The sequence below is a fragment of the Trachurus japonicus genome, chromosome 19 (genome assembly GCF_045865225.1).
Source record: "Trachurus japonicus isolate A0001 chromosome 19, Traja_1.0".
Taxonomy (NCBI): domain Eukaryota; kingdom Metazoa; phylum Chordata; class Actinopteri; order Carangiformes; family Carangidae; genus Trachurus; species Trachurus japonicus.
In genome coordinates, this window is record NC_140925.1 from 4267882 (window position 1) to 4285739 (window position 17858).

General features: G+C 39.9%; 1 protein-coding gene across 2 annotated transcripts in view; it reads right to left on the bottom strand.

The window, feature by feature from the left end:
* Positions 1-5665: 5665 nt before the first annotated feature.
* Positions 5666-17858, bottom strand: part of LOC146967178 (corticotropin-releasing hormone receptor 1-like) — a 103045-nt gene continuing 90852 nt past the window's right edge. The window contains exons 13-15 of one of the 2 annotated variants that reach the window (XR_015034366.1): positions 16682-16723; positions 6022-6891; positions 5667-5991 (exon numbers count right to left, since the gene is read on the bottom strand). Coding sequence is in view for 1 of the 2 variants with exons in the window: in XM_085760820.1 (XP_085616946.1) it covers positions 6751-6891; positions 16682-16723 (183 nt within the window). In the remaining variant the exon portion in view is untranslated. Of the gene's footprint in view, positions 6892-16681; positions 16724-17858 lie in introns of both variants that reach the window. The other variant, XM_085760820.1, reaches the window with a different exon arrangement.

Sequence of the window (17858 nt, forward strand, 5' to 3'; positions counted from 1 at the left end):
AACCAGCTTGTGTGTGTTCGTTTTCATGTTCATGTTCATGTTCATGTCGTGGACAGGTTCCACTTTCATCCAGGTGTTAATAACTTCCTGTTTAACTTAATTTAAATATATGTTTATCATCAATAATGCGGTTCCTTTGTTGTGTTAATTGTGTTCATAATAAAGATTCATATTTGTATAATAACAGCTGAAAAACTCTGGTCATAACTTACAGTCACTGCGCACTTTATTTTCTACACACAGTTACACATCGCACATTTTTTTTTACTTTGCACTAAAATCAACACTACCAATTCTGTTGTATATACTTTTGTACATTACATTTTATTTTATCTGCTATTGCTATTTTATTATGTATAGTTTGTTCTTTGTATTTTGCTATTTTATTATGTATAGTTTGTTCTTTATATTCTTATTCTTTATATTCTTATACTATATGTTGTTATCGTCACTGTATCGTCACTGTGTGTCTGTGTAATGCTGCTGCTGCTGCATCTATCTATCTATCTATCTATCTATCTATCTATCTATCTATCTATCTATCTATCTATCTATCTATCTATCTATCTATCTATCTATCTATCTATCTATCTATCTATCTATCTATCTATCTGTCTATCTATCTATCTATCTATCTATCTATCTACCGGTATCTATCTATCTATCTATCTATCCAGAGACGTCTGAGTGCAGTTGTGTTGATCCACCACTAGATGGAGCTGAGACATAACACTCTACACCAGCATCGCTCTGATTTACGGACTGTGGAGCTGGTCACTGAACACAACACTGTTACATTATGTTATATCATATCATGTCATGTTACGTTGTGTTATTATCTTCTCAGTTACACTTTACGTGTTGCTTATTTCTCACCTATAAGCAGCATAAAAACATGTTTTAATGTTATTTATTAGTGGTGGAAACATGTTTTGTGTTGTTGCAGCTTCAACTCACAGGAGTAAAAATTAGGTAATAACACTTAAATCTCTCTTCTGTTTAATTGTGTCACATTATTCACTTCCTGCGGTGAACTCTTGTATTGAATTACATCTGTTTTTGGTTTTTTTTCAAGATGTGATTTTAATGGGACAAAACAAACGCTTCTTTTTTAACGATGTGACATTTTCATTTACTCAGTTGTTTTCCTCAGACGATGTAATTACTGTCACACACACACACACACATACACACACACACACACACACACACACACACACACACACACACACACACACACACACACAAGTGATATATATATTAAAACAAATCTGAATAACAAGAGGATGAATTGATGATGCACAATATTCTCATTATTATGCTGATGACACTTGTGTGTTGATTCACCTTTCCTGACGAGGACACTGTTGTTGTTTCCTGCAGGTCTCTGATGGAGATGAGCTGTTTTCATCTCCGTGTCTCTTATCGACGACATAAAGGACACGATTATTCATCTGTTCATTATATTATTCACCCTTTAAAAGTCGAAGGATGAAACAGCGGCGTCTCTTCACTTCCTGGTTCATTAGGGGACGGACAAAGTTGTTTACATGCAACATTAATTCATATATCACTTGTGAAGAGGAGCAGGAAGAAGACTGGTTATTCTAGTTTTTTTTGTGTGTTATCTTTTATTTTAAACGTGTTAACACAAAACACACGAGGAGCCGTGTTGTGAGTCAAACGCTCCATTAGGAGGCCGGTTGTCATGGCGGCGCCCTCGTGGGATGGACGGCTCGGGATCATGGAGATCACCACTTAACCTCTTCACATATTGATGCAGGCGTTTCATTCACACTTATTAAACTCGTCTCATTCAGCTCTGTGTCACACACACACACACACACACACACATTTACATTCACCCGCTGCTCCAGATGTTGCACGCTGAAATATTCACACAAAAAAAAGCCATCTTTTTTCCCGCCTCTTCAGGTAGAAAACCAGCATGAGAACAATAGTGACGGACGAGAGTTTCGCTATCTCATTTTTCATATCACAATATCACCGTTAAGACTAATCTGATGTTTGTAAAGTTTATAAAACCAATGATTGGACAAACATTACTATTTCTGTGTGCACATTTTTGTAATTAGTCATGGTTATCATAGATTAGCCGGGCTAACCGTTAGCTACCTGTTTAACTTTAATAACTCAGTGACTCAATAAACGGTCCATGAAAATATATTTTTTCCAGTGGATATCTTAGTTACAACATGACTGAGTTAACTGGAGTAGTTTCATGTCGTGTCCGACAACGGGAGGGTTTTAACAGCTGACGTCCTGATGTTAGCTACCGCCGTTAGCTTAGCTACCGCCGTTAGCTGTCCCTGTCAGCTGCAGCCACTGATGCTTTCTAGACACTGTGATTCCCCCAAACTGAATAAATACCACACATAGCAACACAAAACACACACACACAGAAATAGTAATGTTGCTTCAATCATTTCAGATTTGTCTAAACGGCGATAGGGCGTCAAAAACATGATATATAGCTAAACTCTCATTCGTTACTACTGTTCTCATTCAAATTACGTGCTGGTTTTCTACCCGGAAGTAATTGCAAACAACAAGGCGATTCGGTCTATATTGAACAATTAGATTAAATGGAATTGTCTTTTACACATTTTCCCTGAATGCATCCTGATATGTTTTTGGGGAGTTGTGTTTGTATCAAGCGGTGGTCAAGCAGAGGTTAAAAATCCAGGAAGTGCAGGTTTTTTTTTCTTTTAATTGATTCTGCTCCTCCTGCACCTCTTTGTTGAACTGCTTCGTCGCCGTGGAGACAGATGCAACGGCTGTTACACCATCAGAGCTGTTGAATTAAAGAGCAGGATAATTAAATCAGTCTCATCAGTAACTGTGAAGATGAGCGACTGCTCCCTCAGCTCCTCTCTGATTGGAGAAATGCTTCCGAGAGTCGACAGCGAGCGCCGGGGCCCCGGGCCGCTCCGGGGGCCGCGGCTAACCTCCGCGAACTCTCAAAAAGAAAAATAAAGTGTTTGCATGGGAAGTTCACATCCAATCCATCGTCGACGTGGCAACGCCGGGAGAAAAGAACTGTCAGAGGGAATTCTCCCCCACAACTTTTTACTTCCTCTGTGTCTTTTTTTTGTTTTGTATTTTTGTTTTTTCGAGGGAACCAACGGCTCCGGTTCTGGCGGGTTCATGGGAGAATGAGAAAGAAATGGCGGATGTTCATTTGGGCAGAAGGATCTTATTTAAAAGCCGATGTCAGTCCGCTCCCCCTCTCTCTCTTTCTCTCTCCTTCCTCCTCGGAGACACTCGCACACACAAAAGCTTTAAAAGGATCACAAGATGCTCAAAGTGTAGTTCTTGTTTTGCTCTGATCTCCGGGGACGGTGGAGACAAACGGCAGCAGTCCCCACACCACCACAGCTCAGCGTGTGTGTGTGAGTGTGTGTGGAGCTTTTATTTTATTTTATTTTTTATTTTTTTCTATGGAAAGTAAATAGTGTTGTCTTGTGTATGAAACACACTCTATAAATAAACTTGACCTGACATCGCAGCCACGTGTTAAATTTTTCATTCAGTCAAATGCAACACACACGTTTTTTTTATTATTATCATCTCTTGACATCTTTTTTTTTTTTTTTACGTTTCAAGTATGAAAATAACAATATCGGAAAAAATAAATAACAATAAATAATATTAATATTGTGAATTACATCGTGATCACCACATGTACCACACAGCTATGGAGAAGTGTCGGTGATTCTTCTTTCTTCGACTTCTTTGTTTGACCAAATGATTCTTTTGTTTTTGTTTTTCTGTGCTGGAAATGACGATAAAGTTCCTGTTTTGGTTGCTGCGTGAAAAACAAACAACAAAAAAATAAAGAAATGACATCAACTTCTTTACATTGCACAAAGAAAAGTGCCTGATAATAATAGTCGTTTTTTTTTTGTTGTTGTATTTTTTTGTTTTTGTTTTTTTAAATTTGAGCGTCTCCAATGGCGACGTACTGTATATGAGAAGCTGTATAGATGGAAACACGTCACAGTGGCAGGTGAAGTTCTCCCGTTCTCACAACCAGAGCGAAAACATCACTTGAAAAAAAAAAAAAGGATAAACGTAAAAAAACAAAACAAAAAAAACACAAAAAAAACAAATAGACGAACATTTTTTGGGGGCGACAGAAAGTTGCGGCTCATTTACAGTTGGACAGAAACAGCAGTTCTTATAAAAAGCGAAAAGAGGTTCAGGCAGAACTGGTGTCGTAGGAATGTGGACGTGAGCTGCTGATCACACGGAGAATGTGCCCATGAGTTACAGTGTGTGGTTTGTCCTGTCCCCCTTCTCCTTCTTCTTTATCATTATTTTATCTTTTTTTTTTTATATATATATTTTTGGTTTATATCTGTGACGTCTCGCTCTTTATTCTTTTTATTTACACTGAGTCAGTACCGAACGTCACTTCCTGTTTGGGATCAGTTCCTCCTCCTCCTCCTCCTCCTCGTCCTCCCGATGCTCCGTGTCCGACAGGCAGCGGCTTTAAGTCTCTGTGTTTGGCTGAAGAGTTTTGTTCCCAAATAACGAACAAACAAACACATGTGAACGTGAACAGTCCAGATGTTTTTAAACCGTGGAGCAGCTGTAGGATCGAGACCAAACACGGAGCTAAAAGAGCAGGAGAACCAGAGCTACATTCATCAGGCGACACTGAACAGACTTTGAATCAACACTGACGTCGTGTCGACAGGTTGAAGATGATTTTATGTCACGGTTTAGATTAAAATAACATAAGGTAACACTTTATAATAAATACACACTATTAAGCATTAATAAATACTGAATTCTTCATTTATAACACATGAATACTCATTAGTATGTAGTTTATAAACACAGTTAGTGCTTATCAATGATGAGTAAAACAGTTTTAACTGTTTATAAACTACATATTAATGTGTATTCATGTGATATGAATGATGAATTCAGTATTTAATGCTTAACTTATGCTTAATAGTCTGTACTTATTATGAAATGTTAAAAAAAAAGAAACAGTTTGGTGCGACAGGTGAACAGGAAGTCACCTGGACGGACAGATCAACAGCAACAAGCGTTAACCTGCAGCGAGTCGGTGCCACATCATCATCATTACACTATAAATGATGATTTAAAATATGAGATTTATTATTATAATGTTGTAAAATCTTTGAATTCTGGGTTTTATTTTTTAAATTGATCATGAACGACCCTGAATCTTTGATGTTTGTCTGGAAATCTGAAAATTAAGTTATTCACCACTAAATCAGACAGAGATGGACCAGCTTCTGTTGTTTTACATAAAAATGCATTTTTATTCAAATGTTGAATCTGATTCTGAACCAGGAAGTGATTTTCAACGACACATTAAACAATTAAATGCAGGCCGGGCTCCATTTCTGTCTGTTTGATTGGAGATGAAGGATCAGTTGTGGGTTTAGACCGATTTCAAATTTAAACTTCACTAATATAAAGTCATTTACACTTTAATTAGTCATTTATTTAAGTGTGTGAGATTGATTGGTAACTTTAAATCTCCTGTAGGTGTGTGTGTCGACCAAACCTTTGAACACTGATGATCAGAGTCCATTTATTTTAGATTGAACAAACTTATTTGAAGTCTCCTGTCAGATAAAATGATCTCGCTGCAAAAAACTGATCGTTTCACTGTTTGATCTCCTCAGACTCGACGTCTTTTTCTTGTATTTTTGTGAACCACTTTTTTGCAGCGTACGTGTGTTTTTGCGACAGGAAGTCAAAATTGTCAAACCTCAGTGAACTGCTGCACCTTGTACCATTCAGTTACCACCTCCTTTATACTTTTATGACTTTAATACGGGGGAAAAAAAGTCTGAAAAATAACTTTAAAATACACATTAACTGTCTCTAATATCACAAAAAGAGCTGGAAAATGATGTAAATGTGGCTTAAAATTCAGAAGTTTTATGTTTGATGAAGATGTGGCACCAAAACGTTGACATGAAACTTTGGCGTTGTGAATTAAACCGTGTGGACAAGTTTGTTAGTTTGATAATTGATTCTTAAAATCAGGCAACATGTGAGAAACATGAACTGATGTTTGTTTGTGACTTTTTTTGATCCCGACGTGTTTTTTTTTATATTTCAGAACAAAACTCTTCAGGTGAAAAACTGTGGAATGTGTTGAACCTTGTGGAAAGTTGGTGGAAGCTGAACGCCGGAGGAAAAAAAAAAAAAAAGACACAAATGAAAAAAACAATATAATAATAAACACTTTGATCAGACGGTCGGTCGTTTGTGTGACGGCAAAAAATAACAAAACAACAAAATAAAGTTTTAAAAGTTTGAATAAGTTAGTCACAGCGTTGGGAGTCCAGTGAAGCGGGACGCTGGGACAGAAGGTGGCGTGCTGTACATTCACATCCAGACTCTGTCGACCCTCTGACCTCAGCGTCCTCGGCCACGCCCCCAAATCCCTCGCCTCCTCCTGGGCCCTGAAGCTCCGCCCCCCTGAGCCCTGAAGCCCCGCCCCCCTGAGCGCTGAAGCCCCGCCCCCCTGAGCTTCCAGAGGCGTCCTCGTCCGGATCACAGAGTTTTACTGTCCTCCAGTGGAGCGGCAGGAAGTGATGACGATCGCCACCGTGACGGCAGCTGGAGGCGTCTCAGCAGGACGTGGAGGGACGGACGGACAGACAGAGAGTAGGCGTCTCGGTGTCATGGCGACGACGTGGAGGAACGGACGGACGGACGGAGGCGTCTGGTTTCTCATAGCGACGTGGACTGTTTGATGCTGTGGAAGCTGACGCGGGACGGGGACGTGGGGATGGACATGGCCTGAGTCATCCGGGCTCTGATGGAGTGCTGCTCCTGCCACCGGTGGAAACGCTTCCTCACCGCAGAGCGAACCTGACGAGAGAGGGAGGGACAGAGAGACAGACAGACGGTCAGGGACAGACAGGAACAGACAGTCAGTAATAGACAGTCAGTAAGAGACAGTCAGTAATAGACAGTCAGTAATAGACAGTCAGTAAGAGACAGTCAGTAAGAGACAGTCAGTAAGAGACAGTCAGTAAGAGACAGTCAGTAATAGACAGTCAGTAATAGACAGTCAGTAAGAGACAGTCAGTAACAGTCAGTAACAGTCAGTAAGAGACAGTCAGTAATAGACAGTCAGTAATAGACAGTCAGTAAGAGACAGTCAGTGACAGTCAGTAATAGACAGTTAGTAATAGACAGTCAGTAAGAGACAGTCAGTAAGAGACAGTCAGTAAGAGACAGTCAGTGACAGACAGTTAGTAATAGACAGTGAGTAATAGACAGTCAGTAATAGACAGTCAGTAAGAGACAGTCAGTAACAGACAGTCAGTAAGAGACAGTCAGTAAGAGACAGTCAGTAAGAGACAGTCAGTAAGAGACAGTCAGTAACAGACAGTTAGTAATAGACAGTGAGTAATAGACAGTGAGTAATAGACAGTCAGTAATAGACAGTCAGTAAGAGACAGTCAGTAACAGACAGTCAGTAAGAGACAGTCAGTAAGAGACAGTCAGTAATAGACAGTTAGTAATAGACAGTGAGTAATAGACAGTGAGTAATAGACAGTCAGTAAGAGACAGTCAGTAACAGACAGTCAGTAAGAGACAGTCAGTAAGAGACAGTCAGTAAGAGACAGTCAATAAGAGACAGTCAGTAACAGACAGTTAGTAATAGACAGTGAGTAATAGACAGTCAGTAATAGACAGTCAGTAAGAGACAGTCAGTAATAGACAGTCAGTAATAGACAGTCAGTAAGAGACAGTCAGTAAGAGACAGTCAGTAATAGACAGTCAGTAATAGACAGTCAGTAAGAGACAGTCAGTAATAGACAGTCAGTAATAGACAGTCAGTAAGAGACAGTCAGTAATAGACAGTCAGTAAGAGACAGTCAGTAAGAGACAGTCAGTAATAGACAGTCAGTAATAGACAGTCAGTAAGAGACAGTCAGTGACAGTCAGTAATAGACAGTTAGTAATAGACAGTCAGTAAGAGACAGTCAGTAAGAGACAGTCAGTAAGAGACAGTCAGTGACAGACAGTTAGTAATAGACAGTGAGTAATAGACAGTCAGTAATAGACAGTCAGTAAGAGACAGTCAGTAACAGACAGTCAGTAAGAGACAGTCAGTAAGAGACAGTCAGTAAGAGACAGTCAGTAAGAGACAGTCAGTAACAGACAGTTAGTAATAGACAGTGAGTAATAGACAGTGAGTAATAGACAGTCAGTAATAGACAGTCAGTAAGAGACAGTCAGTAACAGACAGTCAGTAAGAGACAGTCAGTAAGAGACAGTCAGTAATAGACAGTTAGTAATAGACAGTGAGTAATAGACAGTGAGTAATAGACAGTCAGTAAGAGACAGTCAGTAACAGACAGTCAGTAAGAGACAGTCAGTAAGAGACAGTCAGTAAGAGACAGTCAATAAGAGACAGTCAGTAACAGACAGTTAGTAATAGACAGTGAGTAATAGACAGTCAGTAATAGACAGTCAGTAAGAGACAGTCAGTAACAGACAGTCAGTAAGAGACAGTCAGTAACAGTCAGTAAGAGACAGTCAGTAACAGACAGTTAGTAATAGACAGTGAGTAATAGACAGTCAGTAATAGACAGTCAGTAAGAGACAGTCAGTAATAGACAGTCAGTAATAGACAGTCAGTAAGAGACAGTCAGTGACAGTCAGTAAGAGACAGTCAGTAACAGACAGTTAGTAATAGACAGTGAGTAATAGACAGTCAGTAATAGACAGTCAGTAAGAGACAGTCAGTAAGAGACAGTCAGTAAGAGACAGTCAGTAAGAGACAGTCAGTGACAGTCAGTAATAGACAGTTAGTAATAGACAGTCAGTAAGAGACAGTCAGTAACAGACAGTTAGTAATAGACAGTCAGTAAGAGACAGTTAGTAATAGACAGTTAGTAATAGACAGTCAGTGACAGTCAGTAATAGACAGTTAGTAATAGACAGTCAGTAACAGACAGTTAGTAATAGACAGTGAGTAATAGACAGTCAGTAATAGACAGTTAGTAATAGACAGTGAGTAATAGACAGTCAGTAATAGACAGTTAGTAATAGACAGTCAGTAACAGACAGTTAGTAATAGACAGTCAGTAAGAGACAGTTAGTAATAGACAGTGAGTAATAGACAGTCAGTAATAGACAGTTAGTAATAGACAGTTAGTAATAGACAGTGAGTAATAGACAGTCAGTAATAGACAGTTAGTAATAGACAGTTAGTAATAGACAGTGAGTAATAGACAGTTAGTAATAGACAGTGAGTAATAGACAGTCAGTAATAGACAGTTAGTAATAGACAGTCAGTGACAGTCAGTAATAGACAGTTAGTAATAGACGGTCAGTGACAGTCAGTAATAGACAGTTAGTAATAGACAGTCAGTAACAGACAGTTAGTAATAGACAGTGAGTAATAGACAGTCAGTAATAGACAGTTAGTAATAGACAGTCAGTAATAGACAGTCAGTAAGAGACAGTCAGTAATAGACAGTTAGTAATAGACAGTGAGTAATAGACAGTCAGTAACAGACAGTCAGTAAGAGACAGTCAGTAATAGACAGTCAGTAAGAGACAGTCAGTAACAGACAGTCAGTAAGAGACAGTCAGTAATAGACAGTCAGTGACAGACAGTAAGAGACAGTCAGTAAGAGACAGTCAGTAATAGACAGTCAGTGACAGTCAGTAAGAGACAGTCAGTAAGAGACAGACAGTAAGAGACAGTCAGTAAGAGACAGTCAGTAAGAGACAGTCAGTAAGAGACAGTCAGTAATAGACAGTCAGTAATAGACAGTCAGTAATAGACAGTCAGTAATAGACAGTCAGTAAGAGACAGTCAGTAATAGACAGTCAGTAAGAGACAGTCAGTAATAGACAGTCAGTAAGAGACAGTCAGTAATAGACAGTCAGTAATAGACAGTCAGTAATAGACGGTCAGTGACAGTCAGTAAGAGACAGTCAGTAAGAGACAGACAGTAAGAGACAGTCAGTAAGAGACAGTCAGTAAGAGACAGTCAGTAAGAGACAGTCAGTAATAGACAGTCAGTAAGAGACAGTCAGTAATAGACAGTCAGTAAGAGACAGTCAGTAAGAGACAGTCAGTAATAGACAGTCAGTAAGAGACAGTCAGTAAGAGACAGTCAGTAAGAGACAGTCAGTAATAGACAGTCAGTAAGAGACAGTGAGTAATAGACAGTCAGTAACAGACAGTCAGTAACAGACAGTCAGTAAGAGACAGTCAGTAATAGACAGTCAGTAAGAGACAGTCAGTAAGAGACAGTCAGTAACAGACAGTCAGTAACAAACAGTCAGTAAGAGACAGTCAGTAATAGACAGTCAGTAAGAGACAGTCAGTAACAGACAGTCAGTAACAGACAGTCAGTAAGAGACAGTCAGTAAGAGACAGTCAGTAACAGACAGTCAGTAAGAGACAGTCAGTAATAGACAGTCAGTAAGAGACAGTCAGTAACAGACAGTCAGTAATAAACAGTCAGTAAGAGACAGTCAGTAATAGACAGTCAGTAAGAGACAGTCAGTAAGAGACAGTCAGTAATAGACAGTCAGTAAGAGACAGTCAGTAACAGACAGTCAGTAAGAGACAGTCAGTAAGAGACAGTCAGTAACAGACAGTCAGTAAGAGACAGTCAGTAAGAGACAGTCAGTAAGAGACAGTCAGTAACAGACAGTCAGTAAGAGACAGTCAGTAATAGACAGTCAGTAACAGACAGTCAGTAATAGACAGTCAGTAAGAGACAGTCAGTAACAGACAGTCAGTAAGAGACAGTCAGTAATAGACAGTCAGTAACAGACAGTCAGTAAGAGACAGTCAGTAATAGACAGTCAGTAAGAGACAGTCAGTAACAGACAGTCAGTAAGAGACAGTCAGTAATAGACAGTCAGTAACAGACAGTCAGTAAGAGACAGTCAGTAATAGACAGTCAGTAAGAGACAGTCAGTAAAAGACAGTAAGTAAGAGACAGACAGTAACAAATAGGGACAGACAGTTAGTAAGGGACAGACAGTAACAGACTGTCAGTAACAGACAGTAAGAGACAGTCAGTAAGAGACAGACAGTAATAGACAGACAGACAGGGACAGACAGTCAGTAACAGACAGTAATAGACAGTAACAGTCAGTCAGCAGCCAGCAGACCAGACAGTCAACAACAGGCAGTAAAATGAGACAGTAACAGGAACTACAGACAGTCAGTAACAGACAGTAACAGTCAGTGAACCACAGACGTCAACAGGGAAACCTGGAAAATATTCAACTTCTTTATGGCGTCATGATTATGAGACAGAAACTTCAGATACAAAGTCAGTTTCATGACTCTAATGAGTCAAAACTAGAAGACGTTAAGTAAATAAATAACTTTATAGTGAGATTATAAACTCAGTTCAAACACATGATTATGACTTCATATTCTTCTTCTTATTATTAACTCTGACTCAGATAAATATCATTTTAACCGTCTGTAGATTTCATTTGTTTCGATTCCTTCAACTTTTCATTACTTATTCTGTTTTTTCTGGCACAAAGCGTTTTCACCATAAATATATAAAACGTGATATTAAATATAAATACAGTCTTTTATTACAGTGTTAAACTGACTCTGATTCATTTACTGTAATGTATTTTATAAACAGAATCTACTGTAACAACACGGCATCCATCATTTTAATGAAGATTAAAACAGGTTCCTCTGCTCTCGCCCCAAAATCAATCGTGTCACACACACACACACACACACACACACACACATAGCTGATCCTCAAAACCTCATTTTAACACTATAATAATATTTCACAGTTTTTACTTTAATCCTCCGCATTTGTGTTGTTGTTAAATGAACTCTGATTCTGGATCAATATCCTCTACGACTTCTCCTCCTCCTCCCATTCATCCATCCATCATTCATCCCGCCGGCGTGTGCGTGGCGGCGTGCTGAGGTCAGCTGACGTGTTTCTCGCTCGCTGACATACTGTAACTATGTGATGTCACATTATGATTCAGCCGCTCGTCTCCATTAAAGGTCGACAGAGGTCATGTGATAACATCGTTGTCGTCGTCGTCGTGGTTTCGGGCTCAGGTGGTCGTGGTTTCCATCAGGACGACACACACCACACACGCTCGCTGGCTCGCCGGTCGCCGGTCGCCAAAACGTTATTGATCCAGACTTCACAGAACATGATGAGCTGGTTAATTCATCAATCAGTTTAAAAGCTGCTCACTCTCTCTGAGATTAAAGGCTCTGAGGATCCGTCAGCTTCCTGCTCAACAACAACAACAACAACAACAACAACACAACCAAACAACAAACGGCTGTTTAAGATTTTAATCCGGTTTTCTCCAGTTTCCTGCAGCTCGATGGATCTGGAGCTGGTCCAGGGTCAGTTTGTGTCTCTCTATAGTTTTATCTTCTCATCTATGATCATTTATTTCTACATTGTGTGTCTGTTTCTTATGCAGTGTCCATGCAACCTCACTGCACGTGTGTAACGAAAATAATGGCATTTGTTTTTCTGTATTAGCATTAGCATTAGGATTTGTATTCACATACATAAAACCCTAATTAACCAGTATTTTAATATCTGAATAAAGTCTATGGTACGTAATAGAAAATTTTAAAAATTTGATAAAGAAATTCTAAAGTATTTAATTTGGCATTTAAAATATTACGGGAACAAAAAAAGTTAAATTAAATTATGAAACATTATTATTTATTACATTAACTGATTAGTAAATAAGTCATAATTTTAAGATATAAAGTCAGATTTATAAACTGTGAAGACTGAGATATTCAGTCAAAATTAAGACGTTCTTGGGCAAAAATAAAAAATGATGAGCCAACTTTTATGACATTAATAAACAAGTTAAAACAATTACACACGCCCAGATGTTACACATGTTAAAAAGTTAAAAGATTATGTTGAACCTAAAAATTATGTCAAAAATATAAAAAATAAAATCAGATTCATTAAGTTAGTTTATAAACTACATCTCAGCTCGGATTTATAAACACTTTAACTATGACTTAATATTCTCATTATTCAGCTCTGACTTAAAGATAAATATGGTTAAAACTGATTTTAATTTGTACGATTTCTTCAACTTTGTTCGATTTTGTGTTTTTCTGGCACAAAGCATTTTATGAAATGTATATATAAATATTGAAACCGTCTCATCGCTGCTCAGCCTCTTACTCTGAAAATCCTTCAGCTTCCTGTTCAACAACAACGACAACAACAACAACAAACGTCCTCTGGTTTAGATTTTATTTCTGTTTTCTCTGGTTTTCTTCGCCTCGTTGGATCTGGAGCTCGTCCAGAGTCACCATCAGGTTCTCGGTCTCTTCTCTTTCCAACCTCCCCTCCCCTCCCCTCCCCCACCCAACAACCCCACAACCCCCCATCTCCATCCTCCTCATCCCCCCCTCCGCCTCCCGACTGCTCAGTTGGCCCGGCGACCAGCTGCGACCGCGGTTACTCCTGGGAACCTTCGATGCTGCAGTATTTTTATTTTTCTGATCTGAGTCTCTGAGTCTCGGAGCGGCGCCGGTCTCAGCTCTGATGTGAACTGTCAGCTGAGAGACCTCGCACACAGACAGGTGCGCGCCTTCCCACATTGCGTCCAATCAGCTGCATCACCGCGGTTTCCCTTGACAACAAGCTGATGGGATTTTTTTTTTTCTTTCTTTTTTTTTTTTTTCCCCGCTGTCTTTTGGGTAATTACAGAAATAAATTCTGTGACGAACACTTAACGATTCTGACACGTTTTGTTCTGGAGGATGATCTGGTTGTTTATCCCCAGCCACATCAAACACGAACCGTTAAAGTTAAATTAAATAAAGTTTGTGAGGTCACTGTGACCTTGACCTTTGACTTTTAGCCACCAAACTCTACTCAGTGAATGTTTGTGTCAAATGTGATTTCCTATAAGAAGCTGTCGCGTTATTTCACTCATGAAGTCAAAATTGTGTTTTGTGAGGTCATTGTGACGATGGCCTTTGACCATTAGCCGCCAAAATCTAATCAGTTTGTCCTCAGGTCCCGATTAATATTGCAAAACGACTCATTTAGAGAAAATCCCTCGTGGCGTTAACTGGATAGATATTGTGTCCTTGAGAGGAGGACGGACGGAGGGACGGCCTAGAAAAGAAGTGAGGGGTCTGAATACTTTCTGAACACTGAGGCCAAGGGAAGTGAAGGAGGACAGAAGATTTAATTTCTTTTGTCAGGGTGTCAAACTTGTGCAAAAGCGTCTCTTAACAGTTTCCACTGACGTGTTTTTATTGGAGCAGAGTTTTTTATTTATTTTTAATTTTTTTTAGAGCCAGATGCAGCGAGGCCTGTGACGGCATCTGGATGAAACCGGTCTTATTGTTTCTTTGGTTCACGTCTAAAGCAGCACATTCGTCCGTTATTAACTCACTGCAGCTGAAGAAAAACACACGCACGGACTCCAATAACAACAACAGGAAGTGTTTCCAGGGGGACACAATGAAGTGAGGGACCGGACCAGGGGACACGATAAAGCGAGGCAACCAGGGGACACGATAAAGTGAGGTACACGACCGGGGACACAATAAAGCGAGGGACCAGGAGACACAATAAAGTGAGGGACCAGGGGACACAATAAAGCGAGGGACCAGGGGACACAATAAAGTGAAGGACCAGGGGACACAATAAAGTGAGGGACAAGTCCGGGGGACACAATAAAGCGAGGAACCAGGGGACACAATAAAGTGAGGGACCAGGCTGGGGACACAATAAAGTGAGGGAACAGGGGACACAATAAATTGAGGGACCAGTTTGGGGACACGATAAAGCGAGGGACAAAGGGACACAATAAAGTGAAGGACAAGGGGACACAATAAAGTGAGGAACCAGGGGACACAATTAAGCGAGGGACCAGTCTGGGGACACAATAAAACAAGGGACCAGGGGACACAATAAAGCGTGGGACCAGGGGACACAATAAAGTGCGGGGACAAGGGGACACAATAAAACAAGGGACCAGGGGACACAATAAAGTGAGGGACCAGGGGACACAATAAAGCGAGGGACAAGGGGACACAATAAAGTGAGGGACAAGTCTCTGGGGACACGATAAAGTGAGGAAGCAGGGGACACAATAAAGTGAGGGACAAGTCTCTGGGGACACGATAAAGTGAGGAAGCAGGCCATGGGCACAATAACGTGAGGGACAAGGGGACATGATAAAGCGAGGCAACCAGGGGACACGATAAAGTGAGGAAGCAGGCCAGGGACACAATAAGTGAGGGACCAGGGGACACAATAAAGCGAGGGACCAGGGGACACAATAAAATGAGGGACCGGTTTGGGGACACAATAAAGTGAGGGACCAGGGGACACAATAAAGTGAGGGACCAGGGGACACAATAAAGCGAGGGACCAGTCTGGAGACACGATTTTCTTTTCTTTTTTTCCTCATTTTTTGAGGCGGAAGGAAGTAGGGGAGGAAGAAGGGAAAGGAAAGGAAGAAGAAAGGGAAATCAAATCAAGCAGCTTCTCTCTTTTCACTCTTTTGTGAAAGCTTATTTCTTTTATTAATAAATAACAAATTGTACATTTTATGTTTTAATTAACTTGAGTTGTAACAGGGTAGGCGAAATAAGCTATGCTTCAGCCTATGCCTTTTCGGTCCAAATTTTCTTTTTCTGTTTACTTATTGTTTACTCTGATCGATAGGCTATTATTTTTATTTAATTTTATTTTTTTCTCTCTGGTTTGTTACTTCTCTTTTAATGACATGTATTGACCAAAATAAACGAAACGAAACGAAACGAAACGAAACGAAATAAAGCGAGGGACAAGGGGACAAAACGCGAAGGACCAGTCTGGAACGCTTTAGTTCTTCTTCTTGACTTTAGAAGTTGCAGGTGCGGACGACTTCCTGTTCGTGGGGTTTGACTCTAACGTGTTAGCTTAGCATTAGTCTTTAGCCTGGTCCGTCCCCTTATTGTGTCCCCCAGAAACACTTGTGTTGTGTTGTGTTATCTCAAACTGAGGAAGTAGTTTCCTGCCTCTGTGTGTTTGTTTTCTTCAACAGCAGCAGCAGCGGCGTGTTGATCCCTCGAGGCCACCGTAGTTTAAAGGCAGAGTTTGAACAAATTTAATCTGCAATGTTCATAAATGTCATTTTTACTAACTCCCATTTCTCCAGCTGTAATTAATTTAAACGCTTCCCATCGCTCCCAAAACACACACACACACGAAGTGCAATATCGCTAATTACTACCACGGTTAATATTAATAACAATAATAATCTCACACGTTAAAAGATGAAGTCGTGTTTTTCGCTCACATGCATATTCATGTCTCGCTTCTATTCTGAGCCGGTTTCAGCCCTGATGAGGCCTGACACTGTCACAAAGCCTCCACTGTGATGTCACTTATGTCGCTACATGACAAGTCTTAATTGTGCCCTAAATATAAGAGCTGCAGGGTTTAGCACTCTGCAGCAACAACAACACACACACACACACACACACAGAGCAGCAGCAGAAGCCACCAAAAGGGAGAGTGCAGCCGCCCGAGGAGGACGAGGAGGAAGAGGAGGAGGAGGTATAAATAAGAGTCTGAAGCAGAGGGAGGATAAAACGTTGGATCAATAACGTGGATGTGAATCTGCTTACCTCACTGTTTAGGAAGCAGTAAAACACTGAGACGAAGAAGCCCTGAGAGAGACAGAGAGAGAGAGAGAGAGAGAAACATGGTCAACGAGCAGCTCTTCCTCTTCACACCCTCGTGTTTCTCTGATATGAACGTGTTAATACGTCAAATTAGTTTGTTTTAATGCGACAGAAAATGTGGTCGTTTTGAACTGTGGTGAGAAAATGTCCACAAATGTTAATGCAGATGTTGTGAGTTGAGTTTGTTTTTATTCTGTTTTTTTCCTCTTATGGATGATGTTAATTTTCATTCAACCTTTATTTTGAGGTCGAGACTCGTTAACAATTTAGAGAAGAAGAAGAAGAAATATTAAAGGGATAGTTCAACATTTTGGCAAATTGTTTAGAGGTTTAGAGGTAAATGCAGAGACTGCTTGATGAAAAACTGTCCCTGAAGGCAACGCGCATCAGTGGTTTTGCATGAATTTCCCTCTAAAACAACTCTGTCTGGTAACGTTGTGTTATTATCTCATAGCGTGGTGAATGCGCAGGTCACAACTTGTCCACCAGAGTGTTTTGGAGTTGTTGGATTGTGTATTTGATGAGTTTGATGAGGGAAACCAAGAAATCCCATGAGCCTCTGTAGCGTAGCTCTGAGCAGCTCGCGGCTCTGCTCTGCCGTTCTAAAAATAGCTTGCACCGACAATTAAAGGTAACGAACCTACTGCTATGACTATAGGGATTATGGCAATGGGCCAATTTGCCAGAATGTTGAACTATCCCTTTAAAATGTAAAAAATGTCCAAGATGCACTGAAGGGTCAGGAAAGACAAACATGATAAAATCCTAAAATAGCCAAAACAAAAAAAAGAAATAAAACAAAAATAAAAGCCACAAATATATTCAGAATAAATCAAAACTTTAACTATAATTAAAATATTAAAACAAATGAGTTAACAACAGCTAAAACAGAAACATTTGGAAGTTTTTAAAGTAAAGAAAGTTTTAATATTATTCTGGGTCGTTTTTTCGGAGTCGACTCACCTGATCGTGATCGACTGAGCCACATTAAAAGAAAAACACTAAAGTAATGCAGGAAGTTAAAAGACCAATAAAAGCTTAATTAAAAAGAATAAAACTTAAGTGTCTATAGTCATGGAGAGAAAATGGTTCAGTCAATTGTTTCCCCCCTAAAACTGAT